Below are 27,199 nucleotides of genomic sequence, written 5' to 3'. Positions count from 1 at the left end.
AACATCAGGTTACTAGAGTGTTCAAGGCCGTGGTGATAGCCCACACTGTATTCACTGGGCAGTAATTAATAAGTTATGGCAGGGAAGCGATCAAAAGTGATTCTTTTGACATTTCCGTGACCTCCCGAGTCGACCCCCGAGCTTCGAACATCTCGCAGCGTCTCGCGAGAGCAGGCGGTGACAGTAAAGGCTACCTGTGCGAGAGGATCAGATGGCTGGGTAGAATTTGTAGCATTAGGCTTTATCTACGGAGGACAGGTCTTCGCGCTTCCATGGGCGTCGGTGCCATCGTTTCTTAGCGTATTGTCTGAGAACATCTTAGTAGGACAGTGGACAGTATTGACTTTCGTATCAGAAAAAAATATCTGAGAGAGAAGGGTGAAGGGCGGCCGACGCTAGCGAGAGAAGTGTCGGTGTTTTTGTGGGACGGAGCGCGGAGGTCACCCAACAGCTCTACCCTGAAGGATGTCTTCTTCCATACAAGGTGGGTTTTAAGATACACTCTTACGTCTTAGAACTTATGTCTTTATATTACTAAGACGGAGACATGGTTTTGTAGGCAAAATAAGATTAAACTCTGTCACACAAGTAAAAACGAAAGGTTTTTTTTAACGAGTATCGGGCAGATGTGTCATCCGAACGCACGCAGACAACCCGTCAAACGGCATTCCAGCGAGCGGATAGCTTTATTCCCATTCATATGTACTCAACCACACGGCATTGCTAATCATGCAGGGGGAGGGGAACTCAAGTATGTGTGGAGTTTGAGTCTTTTTTGTGCTGTTTCTATACACATCACGGCAAATATCATTACGATTCTACATCTTATGTGCCTATGATATACAATGACCTGTATACGAATATGATTCATTGACATTCTCAGCTGTATTGTTTACATATAATACAAGAGCTTGCGTGTTGGCGTGCTCAATATGTCACTCATAGTGACCAGGCCTTCAGCATTTCTTACATAAACTCGGTATGACACGACGCATAATCGCCAGTTCAATTAATAGGTGGCAGGTCTGCACTCCTGGATTCGTACGTACCACATGTGAATTAGTGCATTTTTGTGGTATCTTTAAAAGCAGTAATTATTCTACAAAGCAACCGCTTAACTAAAATGAAAATGTTTTTTCATCTAACAAAATTTTGTGTTTGCATTACTAGCAGCTCTCACATCTTGCAACCAGGCGCATTTGGTTACATAAATGATACAAGGAAACACACCCAGTCAGGCAATTGAAGTCCCGAGTTAGGGTGTGTCTTATTTAAGACTATTATATTGGCTGAATAGTCTATAAGACTTCTGTCCGTGCTAAGTTGTAATTTTCTACATCAGAACACTTAATAACGAACAGTAGTATGGTACTACAAGAGCTAACAACAACACGCCTATCTCTGCAACAGATAGTGATATAAGTCGTAGAATAACTATCAGGTTTATTATTGATGTTAGTAAATTATACTAATCATTAATTTTTGTTATCCAAAAAATTCAACAGTCCGTAAGCCCTACAAGTATTGGTAGAACTCATCCTTTCAATTCAGACATTATTTTCCATCATTTGAAATGCAACATCAAATATTGTAAATGGGTTGTACTACTGTAGCCACGAGCTTATTGATGTAATGTTTATGATACAGTACTAATTATACATAGGAAAACAGTTGCACACGCAAAAGGATGGTTTTATAAACAGCCAAGCAAATACTGGTTTAATCCAAAACAACGTTTGCAATCTATCCATACCAGTTGCTTGTGAATGAGCAACAGTACTGTTATTGGTGTATTGCACTACCTGGATAATATCTAACCTTCATCGACTAAATACTGCCTACATTTAGATCATAAGGGAACAAATAATACCAGCATGGCAAAGGTTGTTGGTGTTGTCTTTTTACATTCAGATGGTCAGCAAAGCAACATTTACAGTGTACTTGTTAACCACTGAGGCATAGCGTTGTGTTGTGTGCAGTTAAAGCCAACCCATCCGCTTCATAAGGTGTTAAAGCAGGTGCAGCGACAGAGATCTCAGTGTTTGTTTACTTTTCCTCTTAGCTTTTTTTGCGCGGCTTTTGAGTTTTTTGTTGGCGCGTATGTTTCTCACAAAGTGTTTTCAATAGTCGCGAAGCTATATGAATGGACTGATATCCATGTATGATCAGTAGTAACACTATGTCCACACCTTTGAAGATACAAAGCAGAGATGCTGTCACTTGTCAAAAGCAAGCACCGTGACATTTGCAGTTATAGATGCTGCTATATGATATGTTTCTCTCTCCACATATTTGATGCATATCATAGCCATATTTGTTGTGCCACTCAACCGTGCGTTATTTCTAAGTAGTAATGAGCGAACAGGTTTGCCCAGTCGAAGCCCTCTGGGCAGACCAATAACTTGTTCTCCGCTCAAGAAACATGTCATTAATTCGCGGGGATGTTTTCTTCTCGTAATGGCCAACTCTTTGAACTTTTGTAACATTTTGGCTGAAATACGAGCATGATTCAACCAGTAAGTATGTTCTTTATATCACCAAAGCATTCCGGGGATAGAATGGAACGTAAATTGCCGGGATTCGGCCATTAAACACCTTTATTCCATCCCCAAGGGAAGTGACCTTTCACCCCTCAAATATTTTGTTTACTAATTATGTGCGGGTGAACATCCGATGCCTCTGTAGTGATACCGTCTGTTCTCTCTAATTAAATTTTATCACAAACGGTGTCTTTAACCTCAGATTTGGCTTCGGTGGCTCCTCTTCTAACGCTTAACGGATGTATATACGATAAGAACTTACGGTGAAGACCCACCTTTTTGTGCCTTCTAAATTATTCAGTCGACATGATGTCGCCAACAATGGCAGTGCAGAGGAATTTCATCTCTCTAATTGCGGTGTTGGTGAATCAGATGAAGCCTCACCCCTGGTAAGGTGCCACCCACTCTTTGATATATCACCACTGACAGGGGAAGAGTCAAGTGTTAACATGCAGACAGACTGTTAAAAGACAACTTATCATGATCACAGTATAAAGTCGTCATTTCAAGCGTTTTCCAAAAATATGTAAGGAAAATTATATTATGTAAATATTCTTATGACCTGGAAAAACTGGGTTTCGGTCGATAATTGGTACAATGTCATATAGTGGGCAAAAACTGGAATAAAGTCAAACCTGCAGAGCTAAAGAATGACCACCAAGAGGACCAATGGGATATAGCATGTGTAGACAGAATTCATAATGTTGTGTCAATGGCAAAATTATCTAATGGAAAATCAAATTAGGGATAAAATGGTGACAATGGCCTGGTGGTCCTTATGCAGAGGTGGTCACTTGTTGAAGTTTGACTGTACAACAGCAGATAGGTCAACGTCGATGTACAAGATCACCACGAAAATTGAGAAAGAACGCCGTAAGAAACGTGATATTCTAAGTACCAATTATACGTAAATGTCCTGCCGAATTTGAATGTGGTTAGCGTGACGTGGCAATGACGTTATGATAGATTTATCGTTTAGCCTTGTGATTTTGACTTAGAGGCAGAATAAAGATGACATAGGTTACGACAGGAAACAACAAAACGCACAGGATATGTTCCATCTACCCCTTGGAACCAACAATATAAAAGTAACATCAGCTACTGGTTTCTTATCAAGTTGTCGATGATTTTATTCGTCAATGGCGCTGGATGTTGAACTTTAGTTGACAATCCCTCGTGCCTCTGTGGTCAAGTAATGGTAACCCAACAAAACCAAGGCACGGTCAACCCTGTCTATATAGTGACCACTAAAAGTAGTCACCGTAGAAAATGGTCACTATAGATAGGGTTCTTCATCCTTGTGTCAGTGAAATAAAAACAGCTTGAGGAACCACCAAATGGCCACAATGGCCAGATAGACCTTCTGCAGTGATGGTCATCAGTATACTGTAAATTCATGAAGGGAGTTTTGGAGTGAGTGACTATAACGTTCCAGAAAGTTCTGTAGATTGGGGCAAACTATTTTTGTGCAAAGAGCTCTGAAGATTGTTCACAATTTGGAACCTTGGCCGACAATCAATAGCTTAGGGCCATGCGAGTCGAGATCAGCTTTGGAATCTGAAATGTCAACTTTGATCCATGATCTGAAGTATGTCGGAGTCACGTTGATTAAGTTTGGCCTTCTCGTGTGTACTTATTTTCCTGTTGCGTAAGCGAAGACTAAACGGCTTAAAAGATCATCGTTAGGAAGTAATTTGTGCTGAAGAAAAGGCCATGATTAGTACGTGATTATGTCAGAGGTTAATACCGTTTAGATAACGATCTCACCTGTAGGCGGGGTGTAAGCCGAGAGCTCATGCTAAATATACCTGCTATTGTTATAGGGCATCCTGTATATGCAGTGGACTTACCTTGGTCATTTTGTTGGGCATAGTAAATATCCTATGGATTATTGGAAGTTGTGCATTTTTCAATAGAAAGTAGATATTTCTAGTGCAATCCCCGTTCTTGTCTATATGGATAATTTCGGTCGTTCATATTGGACTAGGTTTGCATGCATTTACTTATATTATTAAAGACGTGTTATTCATGTGGGAAAATATAAAGATGGAATGCCTATCTTTAATCGGAGAACGATTTAGATTTATAGTATATCTCCTCAGGGACGTCCTGTGTAGAGTAATTGCCACAGTGCGCAATGACACTGAAATTTGGATGGCTTCGCGGGCAGATGCGTTCTGGTGATTGTGTGCTACCAGCTTACACTTCAGCAGGACTGGCCATGGGCACGAGGTTTGCCAACTAATTTTTAAAGCACAAGTGCCACCAGTGCGTAAAGTAAAATTCGTATACTGTCTACTCTCTCACTATACTAACTTTCGGTTCTACCATATGGTACATGCTTGTTATGACGAGCATTACGCCATTTCCTAAGGGTGAAAGGTGCATTGACAGAGTCTACAGCACACGCAGGATTATTGTATTAGGGAGATCAGTTGTAGATCTGCGTCACAGTGTGTGACCACAGATAAACGGAGCACTCGCGTGGACAGAGTTGAGCCCAGGCTCAGACTATCCCATAATAGATGCAGATACAGATATGATCTGGTATCAGAGGCAATGGGACGGAATCATTGACAAACAGCCACAAGATGCAGATGTCTCCAGTTTTGCCCTTCGTTGGGCGTAGATTCCAAGGAAATATACAGTTCATTTGTGATTGATCATTTGACCAACGCCCAGATGTCTTTTGTGTTTTCCAACGTATTTAAGGATTTAGGGTGTGGTGTGGTGGGTGGATTCCTTTGGAAGATGTTCTCAAGGCTATTCACCTCATTCTACCTCTAGAGTAATTCACAGCAGCTGTTCATAGGGAAGGGGACTCTATGTCTACATGCGTATTATAACTTCTGAATCAATGTTGAACTGTAATTTCTAACACAAAAATTTGTTTCATCCAAATTTTTGACTGTCCAACTCCAGTCTTTGCCAAGGAATAGACAAGCCACTGCTTCTGACATGCCACGTTATGCAGATGGTACACGTGGCTCGATGTACAGTGGTTCATAAGTTTCAGGAAATCTATATGACACCCCATCTCTGCTGATGGGTAATTGTGAGTCCCTGGTGTGATAGTTTCTTCTAGTCTTTTTCTGTCCAAGATGCTTACTTTGTCTGAGTGTCCAGGTGACAGATGTGTTGAGAAACTTCCGAGTTTTGTAATCAGAACTTTATCATAAAGCAGTAGATTCACCCACACCTCAGTTTGAAACAATTTATATATGACCATAAGTATTTTTTGTATCTAGTATAAGATCAACTCCAATTCGTAATCATATAACCAGATAATGGTTTTGGACATTCAGTCTTTGTAAATGAACAGGGGTTACCATTTATAGCAAGTATGTACACGTACACAAACTGTGTTGAATTGAATTTTGCAAAAAGAAAAGAGCAAATGAGCTGTGCACAGTGACTCTAACTGTATGAATGCTGTACGTATAGGTAGCCACTGTAAAAACTGGGCGAGCTAGGGCAAGGTATGCCTCAAACACTGCACAACAAAGATGTCATTGTGCGGAAGATGTCATCTTTGCCGTCTGATGTCCAAATGATTACCTGTTGATTTCACACCCCAGAGAAAGCCGAACAGATAGTCTGTTGTGTCTACCAGTGGGTGGCCATTTCCAGTATACTAGTATTACTCAGTTCCGTTCCTCACTCACATGTATACTTATATACAGCCTATTACAGGTGCAGGGGTAGTCATTATCAGAATAGGTTGTACTTGGTTTCATCCTTCAGCCAGTAATGTAACTACATGCAGGTACAGGGTGACCATTACTGGTATAAGTATGAGTTGTACTTTGTCTGCAATCAGCCACAAATTCACCTACCCACAGTTCATTATCAGTATAAGCTGTATTTAGTTTTGTCCTTCAGCCATACATGTAACTAAATACAGGTACAAATATAACCATTACTAGTACAAGTATGAGTTTTACTTTGTCTTCATTCAACCACATGCGCATGCACAGGCAAAGGGGTGGCCATTATCAGTATACAACTGTATTTAGTTTGGTCCCTCAGCCATATGTGTAACTACATAAAGTCGAGGGTTCCATTATCAGTACTTAGTTTCGTCCTTCAGCCACATATGTCTTAAGATGTTCCAGTCCTTACTCATTCATGCCTATAGATATCCATGTATGTGTGTTTAGTTGTACTGTAAGTAGTTTTTATACATGTAGACCTTACGAAAGTCGCTGTACTTTTGTCGTGTCAATAAAGATTGTCTGTCATACACATAGAGGCACAGTTGTGGCCATCAGCAGCATAAACTGTACTCATGTCTGTCTGTACATTTATCTACATACAGGTATAGGCAAAATGACAGAGGGTGGTCATAATCAGTATAAGCTGTATTTAGTTTCGTCCTTCATCCATATATGTACCTACACACAGGTTATAAAAGTGGGTCATTATCACCATAAAGTTTAAAACTGTACTCAGTTCCGGGCCTCACTCATACAATTACTAGTATCTACAAACAGATGCAGGTACAGGTATAAGTGGCCATTATCAGTAAAGACTGTCTTGTGTCTCGTCCTTCTGAGCCGTATATTTACCTACGCACAGGCCAGGGGGTGGGGGGTTGGTCATTGTTAGCATATTAAATTGTACTCAGTTCCAGTCCTTACTCATACAATTACCAGTATCTACACACAGGTACAGGTACAGATACAGGTACAAAGGTGGCAATTATGATCAGTAAACACTGTCCATTGTTTCGTCCTTCAGCCATGTATGTACCAACGCACAGGCAAAGGGGGGTCATTGTCAGCATATCAAACTGTACTCAGTTCCGGGCCTCACTCATACAATTACTAGTATCTACACACAGATACAGGTACAAAGGTGGCCATTATCAGTAAAGACTGTCCTTTGTCTCGTCCTTCAACCATCCATACTGACATGGAGGTGTCCCTATTAAATAAACGCAGTTGAAGGTCGCACGATTATCACACATGGCTACCAACATTCCCTAAGAGTAGTAGACTGGTTATTGTTCCTTTTGTAATACTTCACAGCAGTCATACTTCACAACATTTATTCATGGTAGATTACAAGGAATATTAGCTGTGCTATCCTATTGGTGTGTAGATGGATAAAACACATTCACAAGAATTGTTCATGATAATGAGATATTTATACATCTTGATGTAAAAGAAATACAATGAAATTGAAAATGTAATCTATTGAATTGGTAATCTATTGAAGTAAGAATGCCAACTTCTACACATCTATGATACATTACGTCACAAAAATGAAGACAACATTAGCTTCTTCGTTGTTTATTTGTGTCCATAAACTTTAACAATCAGTGGTTGTGGCTCATAATTTTCATAATAATGTCTGTTAACAAGAAAACGGGCTCTAGAATTATCATAACTTTCAATTTTCCAGGTTCCAGGTTGCTTTTGTGTACATTGTACACGTCATGTAAAACACTAACTCAATTCCTTCTACACTTTCATCTCTAAACCACACTAACACCACCAATCCTCTCTATAGGGGACCCTCTAATAACGATGAATGGTCCGAGCGGCCCGGTTCCTAGCCGGCTGACCAAGGCGGGTGATGGGAAATATTTACTGACATTTGTTCCAAACGCTCCCACACCTCACAACATCGACGTGCAGTTCGGGGACCAAGATGTGGGCGGTAGGTCTAATCATGTCGGAGGTACTTGTTTTTGTTTGTTTGTTTGTTTGTTTACCTTTGTTTGTCTCCGTTTAAGGTTCAATGGTTGCCTTAATTTCATAACCAATTTCTTTGCAAATCTTGACATTTATAATATATGCACATTTCATTTGGTTTAGATAACAATTGACACTAATCAATTTTGCTTCGTTCTTTTGTTCGTTCGTTCGTCTGTCTGTATGTTTGTTCGTCCAGGTCTCTTCAACCAACTGTTACTTATTTTTTGCGCTTCTTAAATATTGAAATAGAAGAAAAGCACAAAAGTTACATGTTATAGAAAAAATAGCAATGTATAATTCTTACAAGATTTGCCTTCTGTTTGAGAAAAAAAACGAAGAACAAAAAAAAGTGCAACATCTGATAGACCAACAAGGACAGTGAAGACTTTATCGATCGCCAACAATGCAATGTCACAATGAAAAGAATTTGACCTCAAATGGAATGTTATACAACCTACTTTCATTTATATTCTAGCGTTAATCTGACGATATCGCAGACATTTTAAGTCTCAACTAAAGCGAACTTTCGACATATATAAAGTAACTCAGCATCGCCATATACCATATAATTGGTATGTTGTTAGTAAACAGAGTGTTTATCGACCAGACGGTAGCGTGCGTGCACATAGTCGGAATGCTTTGACCCAGAGTCTAATCGTCTGAAGTCTGTGTGACGTGAACTGTAAAAGTGACGACAACCGCAGGGCATGCATATATCCTGGCCACTTATCGAGTTCACTGAATGTAATTGTGCGAGGTGTGAAGCTGTAATATCCGCCGGACAAATTGTTGGGTAGGGGTTGGGGAATGTATTGTCCCAAGGTCTGTTACTTTTAGGCTTCTTATTGGGGGCATGGTCAACTAGATTTGTTGTTTATAATGATAAATCAAAATAACATTATATCAAACGATGTACACCTGGCATAAATAGACACAAAAGCTTTATACATGATTTGCTGTACCATACATTTTCCCCATCCTCAGAACGTTTAACGATAAGTGATGGGGATATCTTATCGTTGATTTACATACCCAATTGTTTTGTAAGTTGTATTGTTGGAAAGTCATACACGCTAAAGCTTCAATGGTATGTTTACTTTGCTTGCTTGCTCTGGAATTTTGAGATGACCACAAAGTGTCATCTAAGAGAGTAGTTTAATGTTTACATTAAACAAACTGACAACGCGTGGTTTACGTGACGCTAATTTTTGGCATGTGTTCCGCAGGTAACCCGTTCGTTGTGAAGGTGATTGACGGCGGACAGGTGACGGCCCAGGGGCGGGGGCTGAGTGGACTCCTGCCCGTAGACAATGTCACAGACTTCACGGTGGACACTTCACGAGCCGGGCAGGGCGGGATCCTCGGCATCAACATTACAAGTAAGAAAAATAACCAATATCACATCAATCAATCAGGAATAGATCTATTTTATGTAACATTAGTGTATAAGATAATAAATCAAAGAAAATAAATCAAGCCTTTCAGATAGCTTATGTAGAAATAGATCTGGCATACTTAATTAATCTTTAAACTAGTTAGGTATTTATAGACTTTTCTGTGAGGTATACACACGTTGCATTTATTACATTGGCTTGCTTCGTTTGCAATTGGCCATCTAGCATGAATTTGCAATCAGGCCATTATAAAAGCATGCATTTATTTCAGACTGTGTTGACTAGAAACACACTAAGCAGTCTATAAGCGAGGAAGAAAGAGCATTAACACATAGAACTTCATTGCACGATAATTATAAAGGATACAATGAGTGGCAACTCAATGAACATACAAACAGCTGAACCACAGCTGAAGATATCTAGCAATTCTAAGGAACAAATCTAATTTATGACACATGAATCGTTTCTTTGATCATGTCTGTCCAGAAGTTGACGTGTGAAGAGTATCGTGTAATTATCCCCGCTGCTTGTTGTACCCTCTGGGGTTTACGTTTTATGGGCACAGCGGTACAATGTCGTCTTTTGTCTTCCACAGGTCCCACTCTACAGGCGATACCATGTAAGGTCACAGGGTCCGGTGTTTATGACTGCTCCTACATACCGTCTGAAGTGGGTACGTATCGCCCGATTTGTCAGGTCAACGCGTGCATTTCTAGCCTGGGTATCATCTGGGCAGTAGTTTGCTCCTATTTTATCCTCCACTGCATACAGAAAAGAAATCAAACCCAATAGCACTCATTTTAGATAAGAAGTGTCTATCTAGTTGATGACCCCTATTTCACTTAATGTCCACTTTGTTATTGCATACCATTCAGTGCCCTTACCATCATTGTACTTTCATGTATTCTTGCAATTGTTTGCATGAGTTTGCAATAAAGATTATTATTATGTTCGCTTCTGCTACCCAGAGAACATAAGAGAAGCGATTGTGTAGTGTTTGATAAATGTCAGAGCTAGAAGCGACTGCAGCTGTATATAGTGTATGATAAACGCTGGAGCGAACTACATTCCGGATGATACCCATGCTATCTGGTATCTGGAGTATGTCAGGAAACAGATTGCTTGATGACGCCGTTTTGAAAAAATTATTTTATTTGGCTATTCTTATGTATTGGCGCGCACAGCCAGGTCTGCCCAACTAAGCCTGTGGCTATTACAAAAGGCTAGCCTTGCTGACGGAGACAAGGATAATATATACAAGTGAAATTTGACATGATAGAATGACAATACTAGTATTCTAAGTATTGTACATGAAATAGTAAGATATAAAAAGAGTTAAATACATGCCCGCTCTTGTCATAGCTGGTAGTTCTTTCCAGACAAGAAATATTATTTCGGAACATTTATCTCATGACTTAACGAAATACATGTAAACATCTGAAAGGCTATCTCTCTAAACAAATCCCCAGATCTAAAATCTAAAACTATATATTAACTGTTTGTGACACTACTCAATGACAACTGCATGAAATGTTATATGGTTATCTGTGTCATTATAGCTACACTTAGTCTGGAGTGGACGAATTTCAACTGTTCCATCAGTTATTATAATATTTCTTTTCCTAGTGCACATATTACAATTTTCTCTCTCCTTCCCAGGACCCCACACGATTACCATCAACTTCTCTGGTGACCCCGTTCCCGGCAGCCCTTTCACCGCTTACGTGTTCGACGCAAGCGCAGTGCGAGTCGGCCCGATCGATGACCCGGTAGACATCGGACAGGAGGTTGCCGTGCCGAGTGAGTGACGTCACTGTTTAGAACCACTCGCGTGCACATAAATCCGTTCCGTCATCAATTTACCAGACCCTGTGATTATCGTAGTCGATAAGGTTAGATAGCGTGACTGCAACCGTTGAAATGCTTTACCTGTCAACAACGACCCAAATTCTCCCATTCACAAAACACATATAATGTAATATTGCCACGAACTTACCGTTGTTTATTAATATTGTTTGTCGGTTTGTTATTAATATTGAAACTATGGATATATTAAACATTTCATTAGAATCTAACAACTTTAAAAACGATGCCGAAACACTTATCTTGTCCCTCGACCTGTCCTATTCTCTAGGTAGGTAGACACAAAGATGGAAAAATGATACAAAAAAAATGATAGGGTTGCAAAATGATTCAAAACATCTTAACAATGGCCAACCTGTACAGACAACCTGACCAATGTAATTACTCTTGGTGGTCCCATATATTGACACAAGCCGTAAGAATCCTGTCTCCAGTGAAATTACATGTTCTTGGTCATGGAGTGGTGTGTAGATTTGACGGTATATTTTTCTCTCTCCCACCAGTCGATGCCACCAAAGCCGGGAAGGGCACCCTGTCTGCGGCGGTAGCCTGTGCCCGTAAGGAGGTGCCGTGTTACCTCCAGTCTACAGACAAGGACCGGTACCTGCTCAGGTTCACCCCACAGGAGGGCCGGCCGCACGAGATCTTCGTCAAACACAACGACATCCTCGTCCCTGGTGATTCTTACTACTCGTCTGTCTAATAGCTAAGAATGTTGCTTTCCTTATTATAAATAGGCCTACATTGCTACAAGTAATCAAGTCATTGGATAGACAAGTAATTCACAACAATATCCTAGTCTCGGGGTATTCAAAATACTCTTCTGTCTCTTAACTATAGATGTTGCTTTCCAGATTATGAAAGAGTCAACTAGAGGCTTACATTATTACAAGTAATCAAGTCACTGGGATAGACAAGTAATGCACAGCCATTTAGTAATCACAGGGGATTCTATGTAATCGTCTGTCTGACCTAGGTAATTCAACAGTCGGCAATGGGAGGCTATTTGGTTACAAGTAGCTGGGATGGAAAAAGAAGAAGTAAAAGATTGAGTTTTCACGAAGTCAAAGATAAAAAACAAAGGACCAATACCATTAATATGCAATGAAAGACAAACTACAAATAGCTATTTCTGCAACCAGTCTAGATGTTTATATCATCGCGTATATATTTGTAGAACATACAAAACTATTCAGTTGAACTCACCGTATTTATTAGACGTACTGTAGGACCTATCTAGTACGTAGACTGAGCTTTTCTTGTTGGGTCCTTTTCCAGAAAACACAGGTAGCAATAGAATAGAAAACCTACAAATATCTTTGCCATTCTAACATAATGTCTTATCTATCTATCTATTGAGCTTTTCGATTCGTTGGGGGATGGACAAAGACAGGTGACGAATGACCTCTGTGACCTGTGGTGTACTTAGATGTAGATGAGCTAGTCTATGGTGTTGTGTTAGTAATGGTGTGCAAAAAGTAGAGATATCTGCATTTCCTGTATGTTAGATATCCCTAACCCACCCCGACAAGTGTTACCCTCTAGAATACAACCCCAAAGCCTACAAAACCAACTAGGTAGCGTAGTTCTGTGACATGGTCCCTCTGCATTGCAATGAGAAAATTTGTTACGAAGAATTGCAGGAATTATTTGGACTTCCTAGAGCAAGAGCTAAGCATGCACGAATATGACACCGTTGGCACAAATGAAGACGGCTGTGGATGTGCTTACCTCTTCACTTGCATAATAAGGTGAATGGCAGACTGATAAAACATGCTCTTTATCTTGTTTGATACAGGTAACCCGTTCAGGTGTAACGTCATCGATGGCCGCCAGGTGAGCGTGTACGGTGACGGCGTCAAACGTGTACCTGTCGGTAACGTGGCGTCGTTCAACGTGGACACGACTAGGGCAGGGGGCGATCAGGTCGAGCTGTTGGTGTCGGGTAAGGGACAACAATTACCACATACAACTACCAAAATTTTCCTTGAAATCTTGAGAAAACAGCTTAGGTCGAAGATGTATCAAGGTTAGATGAAGATCGAAAAAAATGCATGCCATTATCTTCCAGTTTTTGTATGTAGTGATGCCTGTAGCTTAACTGAGCACAATACGTTTGCATTCATTGATAATGATTTGATGAAGTCATACCCAGATTTTTAAGATGAATTCCAACATAGTTTGTGCAATTTGTGCAGTTTTGGACCCAACAATGAAGACAGTCCCTTCAAAGCTAAAGGGTTCTGGTGTCTACACCGGGGAATACATCCCTGAAGATGTCGGTGAGTAGTAAGCATCTGAAATGATGCACTACAAACTACATAGACTTAGAGTGCTATTCTAACTTCATTCTTCAAGCTGAAGTGAGAGTTTAAATTTGTACATGTGAACACTCAGAAAACGTGCTAGGTGGGCTGCTGCATCTTTACCTCCTCCTTCAGAAAATGTACAGGATATGCTAAAAACCTTTCATTAATCTAGGCATTCCATTATGGAGAAAAAGACAGCATTGCTTGAAATGTGGAGCTTATAGTCATGATGTTTTCAATTCTTCTTGGTTGATTCGCATTGGGTTTGGCAGAATGCTATCCTTGGCCAATTGGATGACACAATAGCAACCTGACCTCCAGTACGTTTTTCAACTTCTAGACTTGGTCTTTGTCGCCAAGCTTAACTGAAGTCAACAATCAATGCTAACTCGATTCCCTTCCTCCTACAGGTCCCCATAACCTACCATTATCTAGGCATTCCTTTATAGATAATAAGAAAGCATTGCTTGAAATGCGGAGCTTATAGTCATGAAGCTTTCAATTATTCTTGCCCCACAGGTCCTCATGACGTATTTGTGACGTACCATTATCTAGGGATTCCTTTCTGCAGAAAAATAAAGCATTGCTTGAAATGCTGAGGTTATAGTCATGACGTTTTCAATCCTTCTTGTCCCCCAGGTCCCCATAACGTCGTGGTGACGTACGGTAAGAACCAGGTGCAGGGCAGCCCGTTCGTCTGCCAGGTGTACGACGCCAGGAAGGTGGAGGTGGGGCGGATCCCCATGGGAGAGATCGACGCGGAGACCGCCTTTAACGGTATGTCAACTGTGTGCATCTTTGTTTTCCTTATTTTCCAAACGTTCAGGTTCTCCTTCTTTTATTCTGCGCCCACGGTCTTGATACAGGTTAAATGTATTATTGATTTAGTTTGTAGATACGTTGCCTTGTACTTCTTAAGATGGTACTTTTTCTATCAGCATCACCCGGTACTAATAATTCTTTGATAAAAATGATTTGCCAACTTCTCAGCTATGTTCTTAATAAGATAGCGACGTGAGCAGTGGCATATTAGTGTTTACACAATCTTAAATTTTGTATTTAGAATGTATGTGAGTATGTTAAAAGTTGCTTTATAGTCTCAAATAGATATCATCGCTCATTTGTATCACTCTTTTTTAAAACTACATTTAAAAACTATATACTTAAGTGTAGACCACAGGAAGAGTAGCCTCTTGTAGGGCTAATTGTGGATCTAAACAAACTCAAACTCAAACTGACCTACCTCTACAGTGAACACGACGAGGGCTGGAGAGGGTACCCTGACGTCAGAGGTCACGTGTCACCACCGCCGCGTGCACAGCACAGTTGAGGAGATGGGTCCTGGGTACCACACCGTCAAGTTCATCCCTCAGGAGGCTGAGACTCACGAGGTGTCACTGGCCTACAACGGGGATGTCGTGCCAGGTAAGAAAGAATTTTCAGATTCTGAAAGCTTCAACCGATGAAAATGTGTATGAATGAGCGTCTGTGCTGTATTTTTTGCCCTGAGGCAGGCACTGACACATTTTACAGCCCTCGCGATTGACAACAAGTCTTTAACATCTTTCTCTTCTCCTTTTGTCATTTCTTTGGTTTTAGCTGTGCCTTTCGGTCTTGTTAATACTTCTAGAACCTTTTTTAAATATCCATTCGTTTCCAGTTGCACTACCATGGTATATATATATATATTGAGCGCTAAAATGAGGTATACAAAGTCAATACTTTATATGGTTGTCCTTTCAAACGAATTGCTGTTAGTTCGTCGGATCTTACTTATTGAGACCCAATCTCTCGTCCCCAATCACAGGCAGCCCATTTCCGGCGGAAGTGAACCCTCCGGGTAAGCCCAGAGCCATGGGGCTGGGTCTGCTGAAGGGGATAGAGGGGAAGTCCTCTGAGTTCGTGGTGGACACGACCAACTGTAAAACTGGACCACTGGAAGTTGCGATTCAAGGTATGTATCATGTGTACATTGAACGCTTCATTTGTCTCCATTTATTGCATCCTTAAGACTTGCTGCGCTTCCAAGGATAAAAGGAATAGTAGATATTTTCAACACCCATCAACGAATGTTAAAAATGCAACTACTTTCTTCAACGACAATCGTATGTATCTTTGACAATGTACATGGCTAAAACAATCAAGCTAGTATAATTACATTTCATTTATAACAATCATAAGGAAGCTGGTTACAGCCAATGAGTGCAAGCGAACGTGTATTACATCAGTTATTTCTATCACACTACTAGCATATATATTGATGACGTTTCATCACGTGACTGTTTGATTGACAGGTCCTAGGTACCCTGCCACCTACACGGTTGACACCAAGGGTAACCAGCACGTCGTGACGTATGTACCCATGGAGGTCGGCAAGTACGACATCAACCTGGCACACGCCGGCAAGGATGTAGAAGGTGAAGTCACTTTTATATCATTGTTATCTTTTTGCTTTTTGTGTTCCATGTTGGGCTCCCTTGGGAACCAGTCACACGACTGAAGGACGAGTCCCTACTATCTTCAAAATGACCAATAGATAGATGAAGTACTTTCGTCATTTTTCAACTTTGAGATAGCTTTAAGAAAGTAGTAAGGGTATATTTGCTCAACTACCTCAAACACATTTAGTTTTTATTCTATCTAAACATTGTAGGGAGAGTGACCATACGGGAAAAATCGGTACACACATTGAATGAATAGTTTATTTGTAGATACATGGCAGTCAATGTACATGTCTGAATTGCGTATCAATTACAAACATTCTTAATAAAAAGACCACATTAGCTCAGGCTCATTGCTAAACACATATCTCCGTTATCAATATCTCTAAAGGATATGTATTTTCGTCCAGATAGCCAAGTACAATATGTTGTAACTGGAAATTTCCAGTTACTGATTGCGTATGGGCAACACCAAACCGAGAAATATAATGTCGTACGAATTCCACTTAATTCTCATGCATCTTAAACATCTATGTTGTGATTTTTATTGCATTATAAAGTCATTTACGAATGTGCATGTTGATGACTACAGGTAGCCCGTTCCACCCCATCATCTGTAACCCCTCCAAAGTGCACATAGTGGGCGGAGCCAACAGCCTGAAGAACGACCACGGCAGGATCCCGCTCATGGTGGACGATATGTACACTCTTCCTGTGGATGCGAACGGAGCGGGACCTGGTAAGAATGAGCTGTAATTTAGTGATTTTGATACGTGGTTTTACTCGATATTATTTTTGTTATGTGCTTTGCTTCTGTATTTGCTTCAATGTTCTTTTATACACTCAATTTGTTTCTGATGATGACACGGAAGTAAGCGTGTTGAGCTTGAGTGTGTCGCCATCATGTTATGTGCTTTTATGTTGCAATGAAAAAAGCTTTTTTAAGGTTTTGTAAAGGATTGAGAAGTCCACTGTTTCTGAAACCTTACAGTTAGATTTTGCTTCAGAATGATTTCTAATAACACAAATGAACATTCAAGCACAGTAAGAGTCTTGCTATTGTGTCTTGCTTGTGTCTGCAGGAAAGATGACAGCGCGGGTTGTCGGTCCGAACAGAGAAATTCCTGCTGATGTGGAGAGGAGAGCAGGGGACCGCCATGACGTCACTTTCACACCTGAAGAAATAGGTATTTCCTCTCTCTGTTGTTTTTCTGTCAAATGAGCTGTATATTAGAATAACTATTTCAAGATATAAGATCAAGGAAATTTTCCTAAATCTATCTTACTTATCGTTATCATGTGACACGAGATGTAAATATTTTGTTGGACTACCGGCACACAAATACAGAAAACACAATTGTTATGTTGCATTGAAACATCTACCGTTTCTTAATTCAGATATTTTCCCATTTCAGGAGAACATTCCATCTCCGTGTTCTGGTCGGAGCACCACATCACGGACTCTCCCCTGTACGGGGATGCAGGGCCGAAGATAGACGCCAGGAGAGTCCAGGTCAGCGGCAAGGGCCTGAAGGAGGCCAAGGTGGACGAGGTGGCAGAGTTCCTGATAGATGGCTCTGAAGCAGGAAATGGTGTGTAGCGTACATACATGTCACGATAATAACTGTATTTAATCTCCAAGCAGATATGTCGCTGGCAAAGGCAGTATCCATAGGACTATCTTTGCCCCCGATACAACTGTTTGGAGGTTAACAACTGTTGTCATGAATTGGTGCATAGCAGTAAAAGTTGCTTGTACGAATGCCTGCCCTGGCACAGCATTTTTTGGGTCCTAGTAGCAGCGAGAGGCTCATACGACGAAGTGATAAAAGAATATATGGAGGATATATCTTTTACACTAACTTTTGCCTGATGTCTAAATACTAAATACTAGCTAAGGTGTAAACTTAGTAACATGTCTCTGGTACATTAACAACAACTACATCTTAGTCATTGTGGCCTAACTGTACCTTGCACCATGCAGGTAACCCTGAGAGTAAACTTATCGGATCCAGAGGGAACCTGGACGTGACCTTGGTGCCTGACCCCAGGAGAAAGAACAGCTACAGGGCGCTGTACTGTCCAGCTGAACCAGGTAAGGCGTTGCTTTACAATCGACACAGAAATGCACGGTTTCTAGATATTTCGAATTATTGGCTGTTTCTTTTCGTTTAGCTCTGGCATAAAATGCCGTGTTAAAGCTCAGTTGGTAAAGACATAATAGCATTTAAGATATCTTTTCAGAGTGTTAAACAAACAAAAAAACAGTATTCACTTAACTATTACCTAAAGTATGCAAAGGAATGATTGCTTAGGCCTAAAGATACGTAGGTGCGATTTATCATTTATAAAATTATGGGAATATTATTATCAAAGTCAGTGCTAAGAGAGTTTTGGTCTCTTCATAACCACATTTTTGTACGGATCGATGAGCTTAAGATTCCTTGTAGAGACCTTAACCATGTTCCTTTTCTCTTCCATGTAGGTCACTACAAGCTGAACGTGCTGTGGTCAGACAAGGAAGTGAGGGGTTCACCGTTTGATGTGAAGATCACCCAGGCCGCCGACGCCAACCAGATCGCCTACACCGGGGCCAAAAAGGGCGAACTGGGACAGACGGTCAAGGGCATCCTGGACCCCAGGAAGGCTGGATCTGGTGAGAAGATTTAGTTATTGACTAACATATCAATAAAAAGCACAGTGACTTTCCTATGGTAGTCTATAAACAAACAAAAAAATAGATAGAGGTACAAAATAAATCTTACAAATCTATTGAATAAACAGTAGATTTTCCCTGGTCATCGGCTTGGAAAACTTTACAGAAAGGGTACCTTCTCTGGCAATGCTTTCTCTTCATTGGAAAGACATGCAGGTAGTAGAGAGTATGAGTTGTAACAAATCATGTTTTGGTTTTTCTGTTTACCATTGTCCAATTGTTTCCCCCTGGTTATCACGTTGGAAAAGGGCCTTCTGTATAATCAATATTTTCTCTTTATATTTAGATCATAAAGATACTTATGGATCATGGTTTTAATTACATAGTTTTCGTTTTCGTATCACAGGCAAATTGACAGCCAAATGCGTGGGGCCGACCAGGAACGCAGACGTGTCGCTCTCCGAGAACGCCAACAAGACCATCAATGTGTCCATGCGGCCGAAGGAGACGGGATTGCACAAGCTGCACATCAAATGTAACGGGCAGCACGTACCAGGTATGGAGATGGTCTTGTCTGACATATCGTTGTTTATTGCTTGTCTTAACGGTGGAAATAGCAATCTTACCGTTGATTCAACCAACAATGTGGTATCTAACCAACTTCCTTTATACATCATAGCTTCACGATCACGATATCATCTATCACTGTGCTGTATTGCATGTGTTTTCTTGGTATCATCTTGGAAAATCATCGTCTAGAAAGCAACAGTGCTTATTCGTTTAATCATGGTATCTGAACATTGTTGGACTTTCGGTCTTTTAAGTATATATGTATTACTGGTTCACTATGTAAGTCATAGCATTGTTTCGTTCGTTTATTTATCCCTCACTCATCAAGTCATAATCACTCTCACTCACTCACTCACTCACTCCTTAATTCTCTTTCACTACTCACTCACTCACTCGATCACTCACCCACTCACTCACTCACTCACTCACTCACTAACTCTTACTCTCTCTCTCTCTCTCTCTCTCTCTCATTCTCACTCACTAGCTTGCACATTTACTCATCGTATTCAGTCAATAGTCTTTTTATATTCTTATCAATCTGTTAATTCTCGAACGTATAATGCATAAATGATTTAGATGTCAACGTTTGCAATGCAGCACAGTTTCTGTCGATTTTTGTAATTCAGTTGTTTTAAACTGCCAAACAAACAACATAAAGCTCTTATCTTATCACTTATCCATTCTTTCCAGGGAGCCCATTTGAAATCAACATAGACAAGCCTCCGGACCCCAGCAAGGTGAAGGTGTTCGGACCGGGTCTCACCGACGGCAAGTTTTCAAATTTCGACGGGACGTTCCTGTGTGACACTAGAGAGGCTGGACCGGGACAGCTTAAAGTACGGATCGAAGGGCCACAGAAAGGTATCTTGACATTATGAATGATCTGCTTTGCTGTACAAGCAGGTATTTCAGATATATCCAAAAGTATATTTAAAATCACAGGCATACAGGTCATTTATCGGTACATTAGTTTCAGTGCATTGCACTCAATGTAATCAAGAGTATCTATTCATCCGTTTAATTTTCTTTGTCATGTTTGGCCTTCACCCTACAAGAGTGAAAATTCATCAATAATATACAGCAAACAACCTGACAGTAGGATATTATATAGCTTGAATTAGAAAAGAATGCATTCAAGCTATGTTTTTGATATGACTGTCATATGCTTCCATGTTATATTTCGTTATATACTGGGTACTTTCGTGTAAAGCAAAAATGATGTGAAATGTATCTTAATGTGTACATATGGGCGTTAACCCGGCACGCCCGGCTTCAGCTATCAGTTTGCAATACCCCCATCCGTCGACAGTAAGATAGGCGTGGTAAGAGTTGGCTGCAAAGCATCCCAATCCCAAGTACTGTAATCATCTATTGAACGATTTGATAGGCAATATCATGGACAACTCCCTCAATCAACATAATGCTGTACTGATAACATTTCATACTAGTCTTAAAGAATAACGCAAAGAATAATGATGGTGATGGTGACTCATTGCTAGGCGTTTTAAAATCCAAGAAACTTAGACTGGTTTTAATCCTTCTTCCTGTACAGATGCATTCCGGATGACGTCAGACGTCCTGAATGACGTAGAGCGCACCGTGCGGGTGGTGTACACCCCCCACATTCCCGGAGACTACGACGTCGAGGTGAAGTGGTCAGACGTGCACGTTCCGGGAAGCCCCTTCCACGTCAGGGTCCTAGATGACACGTAAGAATATTTTCATTTTTTCTTGATACTTAATATGAAGTACCTTACTACAGTATTAAGACGATGGAAAGGTTTACCTTGGATGTCAGATTGAAGGGTTCTATCGTTGAGAATAGACTTTTGCTGAAAAAAAAAACTGCTGAACGAAAACTTCAGTTAAGGACGAGATGAATGTATAGTCACAAGCTTTCAAAAGATTTGTACATCTAGGAAATATTTCTGTTGGCTTGATCGAAGGCAGTTGACCGTGATCTGTTTTGCAATACCTCAGCGTTACTTTAGTCAAACAAAGATAAGGCCATTCTTGTTTTAGAGTGAGGAAGTTCTTTAAATCATAACTTATTGTTTTATTTTGTTTTGCTTTTTGCCGCCATTGGGCCATAGCAACACAAAATATCAACAATAAACCCAGATAAAGGTAATAAAATCGTCCTTGAAGCATTTTATAAGGAGATATAAGTTTGTAAACCATAACAAGCATGGATTGGCTTATGTATGTAGTATGGTTGTACCTTTTAGCACTGCTGACATCAGATTAACATTATTTTTTTACCATTTTCCCCCGACAGTCCACCGCCGCAGCCACCACCCCAGCCCCAGCAGAGGACGCGGCCCTCCAACCTTGTGTACGAAGGCCCCCTGGCTGCCAACCCCCTCACCTACGTCGAGCCTCAGTCCCCGGTCCTATCCGTCGGCAGACCCGTTCCCAACCAAATCGGCGGCCGGATGGCGTTCCCCCTCGACCAAACAATCATGTATGACTACCCCGTTCCTGACTACGTCCCTCGAGGTGTTCCCGAGTTTGTACCCAGAAGTGGTTCGGATTATCGTCTAGCTCTAGTCCCCGATCAAAACCCCGCCAGGCCCCACGGGGATAAGATCATCCAGTATAATTCCGCCCCGGTCCATCCCCAGGTCTTGTCCAGTAACTACGTCGTGCCGAAACAGGCGTTACCGGATAGAATACCCGCCCGAAGGATGTCGTCTGTGGAGTCGTACTACCCTGTCAATGGTATCCCTAATGGACCGCGCCGTTTCTAAACCATACGTGTCAGCAAAATCAACTGCGTTGATAAAGAAGTACTACGCAAAAAAAGCCAGTTGCTCAAGAAGCTGGATATAATTTTTGAAATGGTCAGACGTTCCGAACAACGTCCGTTGTTTTTCGTCTGTGACATGGACTAAATCATATCCAGTTGCTCGAGTAACTGCTTTTGGGCGTATCTTATTACCTTCATCGACGTTGATAATGAAGCTTTTGACAGAGTTGAAATTCTTTAGAAACCAGAAAATTTAAAAGGTGTTTCTGTTTGGAAATGTCGAAGACTGGGTGCGAATTTCCTTTTTTTTGAAGAAAATTAAACTCTGCTGTAACATACAATGGAGAGATATCTGTAACGATTCAAATTCAACTTTCTACCTGAAGTTTGTTATGAAACTAATTCTCCGTAGAAATAGAAGTAATTTTCTAGCTTTATCATATCTCTTGTACATTGAAGAAGAAGTACAATTCTTAGACATCGGTGAACTTTTTTCATCTACTGAACTGGTTATAATGATTAACAATGCCTTTTGAAGGGTATCCAAAGCAATAGAATGACTGCTGTACATTTTCAAGGCCAGTGGTTAAGTTTCATACCATTTCGTCAGCAAATACATCGATCTAGTTTTGTAGATTTTATCCTATTCGTTTTCTATACTATTGTAGGTTGTCTTTAGTGCCATCGTAGATGTGTTTTGTAATTTGGTTGATGGTATGTTTTAGAAATACTGTGAAAATTGAAAAGCCATAGCTCTTCAGTATTACGACAGAAGTCAAACATTGGTGCGCATTTTCAAACTAACATTACCGAAACTAACCTAACAGTTTTACACATTGTATATTGTACATGTGTGTTTTAAAGGGAGCAGGCAGCTACTATTATTGGAATGTAAAAAAAGCCAAAAAATTCATGATCCCTTTAATAAGATTACTTAATATGAGTACTTCTTTGGTGTTATTTTCCATCTTTTTTTCATTGGTCAAAATTCAACTTTGCATGTTGCCTTTTTGTACATAAATATATGGTATACATGATCACCTGTACACCAAATGAAAAGACTAACAAAATCTTATCATTTAATTAACTTCATTATAAAAATCATTTCAAAGTAGTCGCTTTGCTTGTATACGTTTCATTTTCTATCATTTATCACATTTTCGCATCATAGTTATCATCATATTTAACGTCAATATATTAGATATATAATCAACCATATGTATTTTTCATATCCTATCCCATTGTATGAACATACCTGTTGTCAATAAACTAAACCTGTGCTTTAGAAACTGTTGCCTTTGTATGATTTTTTTTAATTATGAGGCTAAAATATCACGTAGCTTTGTTATAATCAATGAATGAATAGCACCTATTCCTTTTCTATATATACAATAGCAGGATTAAGTTGGTAATTTTCACCATAGATATGTTTTGCTAATTCATTACATGTTTACAGTGATATAATAAAGATTTAAAAAAAACATACCTCTTCAGTATTACCCCAGAGATTCTCAAGATTGCTTCATTTGACCGGGAGGTAAAATTCCACGTCTTTTCTCATGCACTTAGCCCGAAGCTCTGTTCTAATCAGTGGCTACCTGAATGACACCCCATCATAGCTAGTAGTAGCATAGTACAAGCACCTCTTCTCTAGCCTCTCTAGGGCCTTCTTTGGCTCATAATACATTTTTGCTGGCCATTTCTTTTTGTACTAGGTCGCGGGGCCAATAGATCAGCGAAGGCCGGCAATCAGCGACCCAGTACAAAAAAAATGGCCAGTAAAAGTGTATTATGAGCCAAAAAAAGGCCCCAGAGAGCCTGCTATGGCGGCTACCTTTTCCCCAGGTATTCGCTATGAAGCGTGGGAACTGATAACATCTACACGCAGCTGGGGAAGGAGAAGACTGAGGCCTTTGTCTTCCGTCTTAAATCATCTCTTACATTTGCATAAACCGTGAGAAACATGACAAACCTGCCCGAAGACAGACACGCACAGACATCGCCGCAGGACAAGACGAGTTCAACGTGAGGATACTGCCATTTGCATGCAGTACAGGCTAATCTCTACGCAGATGTAAGGATCCAGCTCTGTCCCAGTGCTTTACGGCACTTTTTATAACAAGAAGTGCTCTTGCCTAGCATTGCACTGTCACATTACAGGAAAATCGTTCTAAGGCCATATAAATTTTATTATCCGCGTGCACATCAATTTGCCGTCCGTTTTCCAAAAAAAAAACATTCGACCATGCTGTGAATTGTACAAAGCAGTTGCAAAATGCCGTAGGCTTAGATTGCGGAAAAACATTGGGGAATGATACCAACGTCAAAGAAAATCAAGAATCTACTATTCGCTATACCATACTCTGCATGTTTATCCATTTGTTCAACATTCCTGACCACTAAGACTTCATATTGAAGGCAACTTTTTGACAAACTTTTATATCATCTCTTTTCTAGTAAAGAATACGCTCGAGCCTTTGGTGAGTTTGAAATGAAAAGTTCTACATATCCAAGGAGTAAGGATTCGCTGCTGCATTTAAAAATTCTGTCTATTAGTATTTTTATGAATACACAACACCACATTCAATGATTCGGCCTACAAGAATAAGTTGAGTGTCAGACACCACTTTATTATCAATGTAAGGATTGTCCAAATAACTACAGAAAAGTGAATCCGAATCACAATTTCAGCTCATTCACAGGCACTTACATATCTACAAGGTAGTGTTCAGGTTATAAAGTACAAAACATTTATATTTTCAATTATTACAGCACAGTCATCGTCCGCGGTTTTGCTTTGTTTGCTAAGGAAGAAGGAGATTCGTACACAGTCGTTTACTTCAGCCAACCAAGCTTTTTAAAAGAAGTCTTAGAGTTACACTGCCTATGACCAGAAACGACCCTTAAAGTTAGCTAATCAAAGCTTGCTATATGTTTTCATATATACCTTTGATGATGATATAATATAACAAAAATGTATTGTTCAAGTTATTTTGGAAATCGCTTATTGTCATCAAAATTTTGTTACAGGATGACCAATTGTATTACATACATATCAACTTGAATACGTTGAATAGAATAATTGACTGAATACTAGACAATTAGAGTAATGTATGTGATATATGTACGATATGATATATAACAATAAGATATATGTATATCAAAAGATCAGAAGACGATAATTTGTTATTTCTACTCTCCTAAAGAAAGACGTCTACAGTACTACAGAAAGTACAGTTACATTTGACCCATGTACATCAAGATATGTCGATATATACTGATATAATATTATGGCTAGTATACGAAAAACACATTCAAGTGATACAACAGAAACAAAACAATATTACATACAACTTGAAGAAAAATAACTTGTTCATCTCTCTAAGAGACCCAAAATTGGTTTCCAATGGCAAATATATACGGACATAAAATGATATATAGAGATTTAACTTAAAGTTAGTAATTTTGTACACCTTAGCAGAAGTACTGGTTGATCTGGTTATCGACATCATTGCATGAACCGTTTGCTGTTTGTTTATTGTGATCATAATCTATAGGTTTGTATCGCTCTAGTTTGAGGAGGAAGGCACAGAAATCTGGGAACAACGAGACTATGCGTTTAGAATATAGTGCTGGACTAAAACAGTATAACAATATGTTCATCTTACGTGCAGAGTTTGAGGATTTGATTTGTTTTTTCAATCCCGATGAGAAGTCTCTGCTTGATAACACGCCAGCTTCTCCCAAAGGAATCTGTAGATTAAGGAAGCTGCACCTCTTGTCTTTTTGTTCCCATTTTCTACTGTTTTAGCCACGTTACTTTCGCGGCCCTGTCTTAAAACAGCATCATCGGTGGTATCATGCAGACGAAAAATAACTAAAGGCAGTGGTCTTATATCCAAATTAGTTACGGAGGTCATTAAGTTCCCAGTGATGACATACTATTTCTCTTGGTTATGTGATACAATCAAACCTGTACAAGTTACTGCCTCTACATGAGGACCACCTTGCCGATGATACCACTTCTTGGTGTTCCTTTTGATAACTATTCCAATTGACACAGACATTTTTAAATCTCAAAAGAAACCTATAGTGACCACCTGTCCACATAGGCTGGATCTTACGGTCTCATGAGTGATCTTTTGGGGGCAGTTTTGACTGTATATCATCTAAAATATCTACTACAAAATGCGCAATTTCTAGTATGTTATCGCTGGCAGTTTTCTGGCCTTCCTGCCCTCACGAGCATCTGTGGGAATGTAAAAGTCCGACCGTTTGTCGATGTCGTCCAAGTCAGACCTGGCGTGCAGCGGATAGTACCGGCCGGCCGGCTCGTACCCCTCGTACCGCGGATGGTAGTAGTACTGGTCCTTGCGCGGTTCCAGGTAGTCCCTTGGCGGGAACTTGTCGTAGGGATCGTAGTAGCGATCGTACACGGGGTTGGAGTAGGCTGGGCGCTGGTAGTCCTCCGGGTATCTGTTGTACGGGTCGATGTAGTAGCCGTTTACCGGTCTGCGGGGCTCGTAGGAGGGTTCCCGGCGGATGGGGGGAGCCGGGGGCCGGTACACCGGGTCGTCGAAGTCTCGGGCTGCGGGAGGCATGTACTCGTAGTCCCGCGGAGGCGGTAGAGCAGGTAACGGAGGAGGTTCGACCATGGGCGGGGCGGAGTTCACGTTGTCCTGCGGGTCCATGACCATGGCATCCTGCCGGCCGTGTACGATGACCGGGAACGGGCTGCCCGGAACGTGCTCGCCTGACCAGTTAACGGCGATCTCGTACCTCCCCTCTTCTTTGGGAATGAAGGACATGGCCACCTTCCTGTCTTCTTCGTTCAACACTTTAGATTCCAACCTGAAGGAATCTGAAAAAGAAATAAACAATCACGATTTTACATAAGCCGCATTCATATTTCAGCAGGTTTTGAGCAGTAAAAGACCAAATTGTTATTTCTGGGCGCTAAACTAACGCTCAGAAA

The 27,199-nt window shown here is 40.5% G+C and overlaps 2 protein-coding genes across 2 annotated transcripts in view; one reads left to right on the top strand and one right to left on the bottom strand.

Annotated features, from left to right (window-relative positions):
- Window positions 1-192: 192 nt before the first annotated feature.
- Window positions 193-23,508, top strand: LOC118428054 (filamin-A-like). The gene is made up of 21 exons (XM_035838016.1): window positions 193-484; window positions 8,055-8,204; window positions 9,469-9,621; window positions 10,232-10,309; window positions 11,296-11,436; window positions 12,003-12,176; window positions 13,298-13,444; window positions 13,698-13,781; window positions 14,448-14,585; window positions 15,060-15,233; window positions 15,616-15,762; window positions 16,103-16,225; window positions 16,842-16,988; window positions 17,332-17,436; window positions 17,665-17,841; window positions 18,234-18,344; window positions 18,735-18,905; window positions 19,312-19,461; window positions 20,166-20,336; window positions 21,028-21,184; window positions 21,754-23,508. Exons 1-21 carry the CDS (start codon window positions 466-468, stop codon window positions 22,223-22,225), a joined length of 3,189 nt encoding a protein of 1,062 aa, XP_035693909.1. The 5' UTR covers window positions 193-465; the 3' UTR covers window positions 22,226-23,508.
- Window positions 23,509-25,936: 2,428 nt separating this feature from the next.
- LOC118428053 (filamin-A-like) overlaps window positions 25,937-27,199 on the bottom strand; it is a 28,459-nt gene continuing 27,196 nt past the window's right edge. Inside the window, exon 23 of the mRNA XM_035838015.1 lies at window positions 25,937-27,085. Coding sequence (XP_035693908.1) covers window positions 26,424-27,085 — 662 coding nt within the window. The 3' untranslated portion in view covers window positions 25,937-26,423. The remainder of the gene's footprint in view (window positions 27,086-27,199) is intronic.

The sequence above is a fragment of the Branchiostoma floridae genome, chromosome 12, assembly GCF_000003815.2.
Source record: "Branchiostoma floridae strain S238N-H82 chromosome 12, Bfl_VNyyK, whole genome shotgun sequence".
Lineage (NCBI taxonomy): Eukaryota > Metazoa > Chordata > Leptocardii > Amphioxiformes > Branchiostomatidae > Branchiostoma > Branchiostoma floridae.
This window is presented reverse-complemented; position numbering and strand designations above follow the sequence as displayed.

Excerpts from the sequence above, each read along its gene's own strand:
- LOC118428054 (XM_035838016.1), top strand. Across the intron at positions 15,763-16,102 it reads ACTGGAAGTTGCGATTCAAG|GTCCTAGGTACCCTGCCACC; the intron begins GTATGTATCATG and ends TTTGATTGACAG. Across the intron at positions 21,185-21,753 it reads GTCAGGGTCCTAGATGACAC|TCCACCGCCGCAGCCACCAC; the intron begins GTAAGAATATTT and ends TTCCCCCGACAG.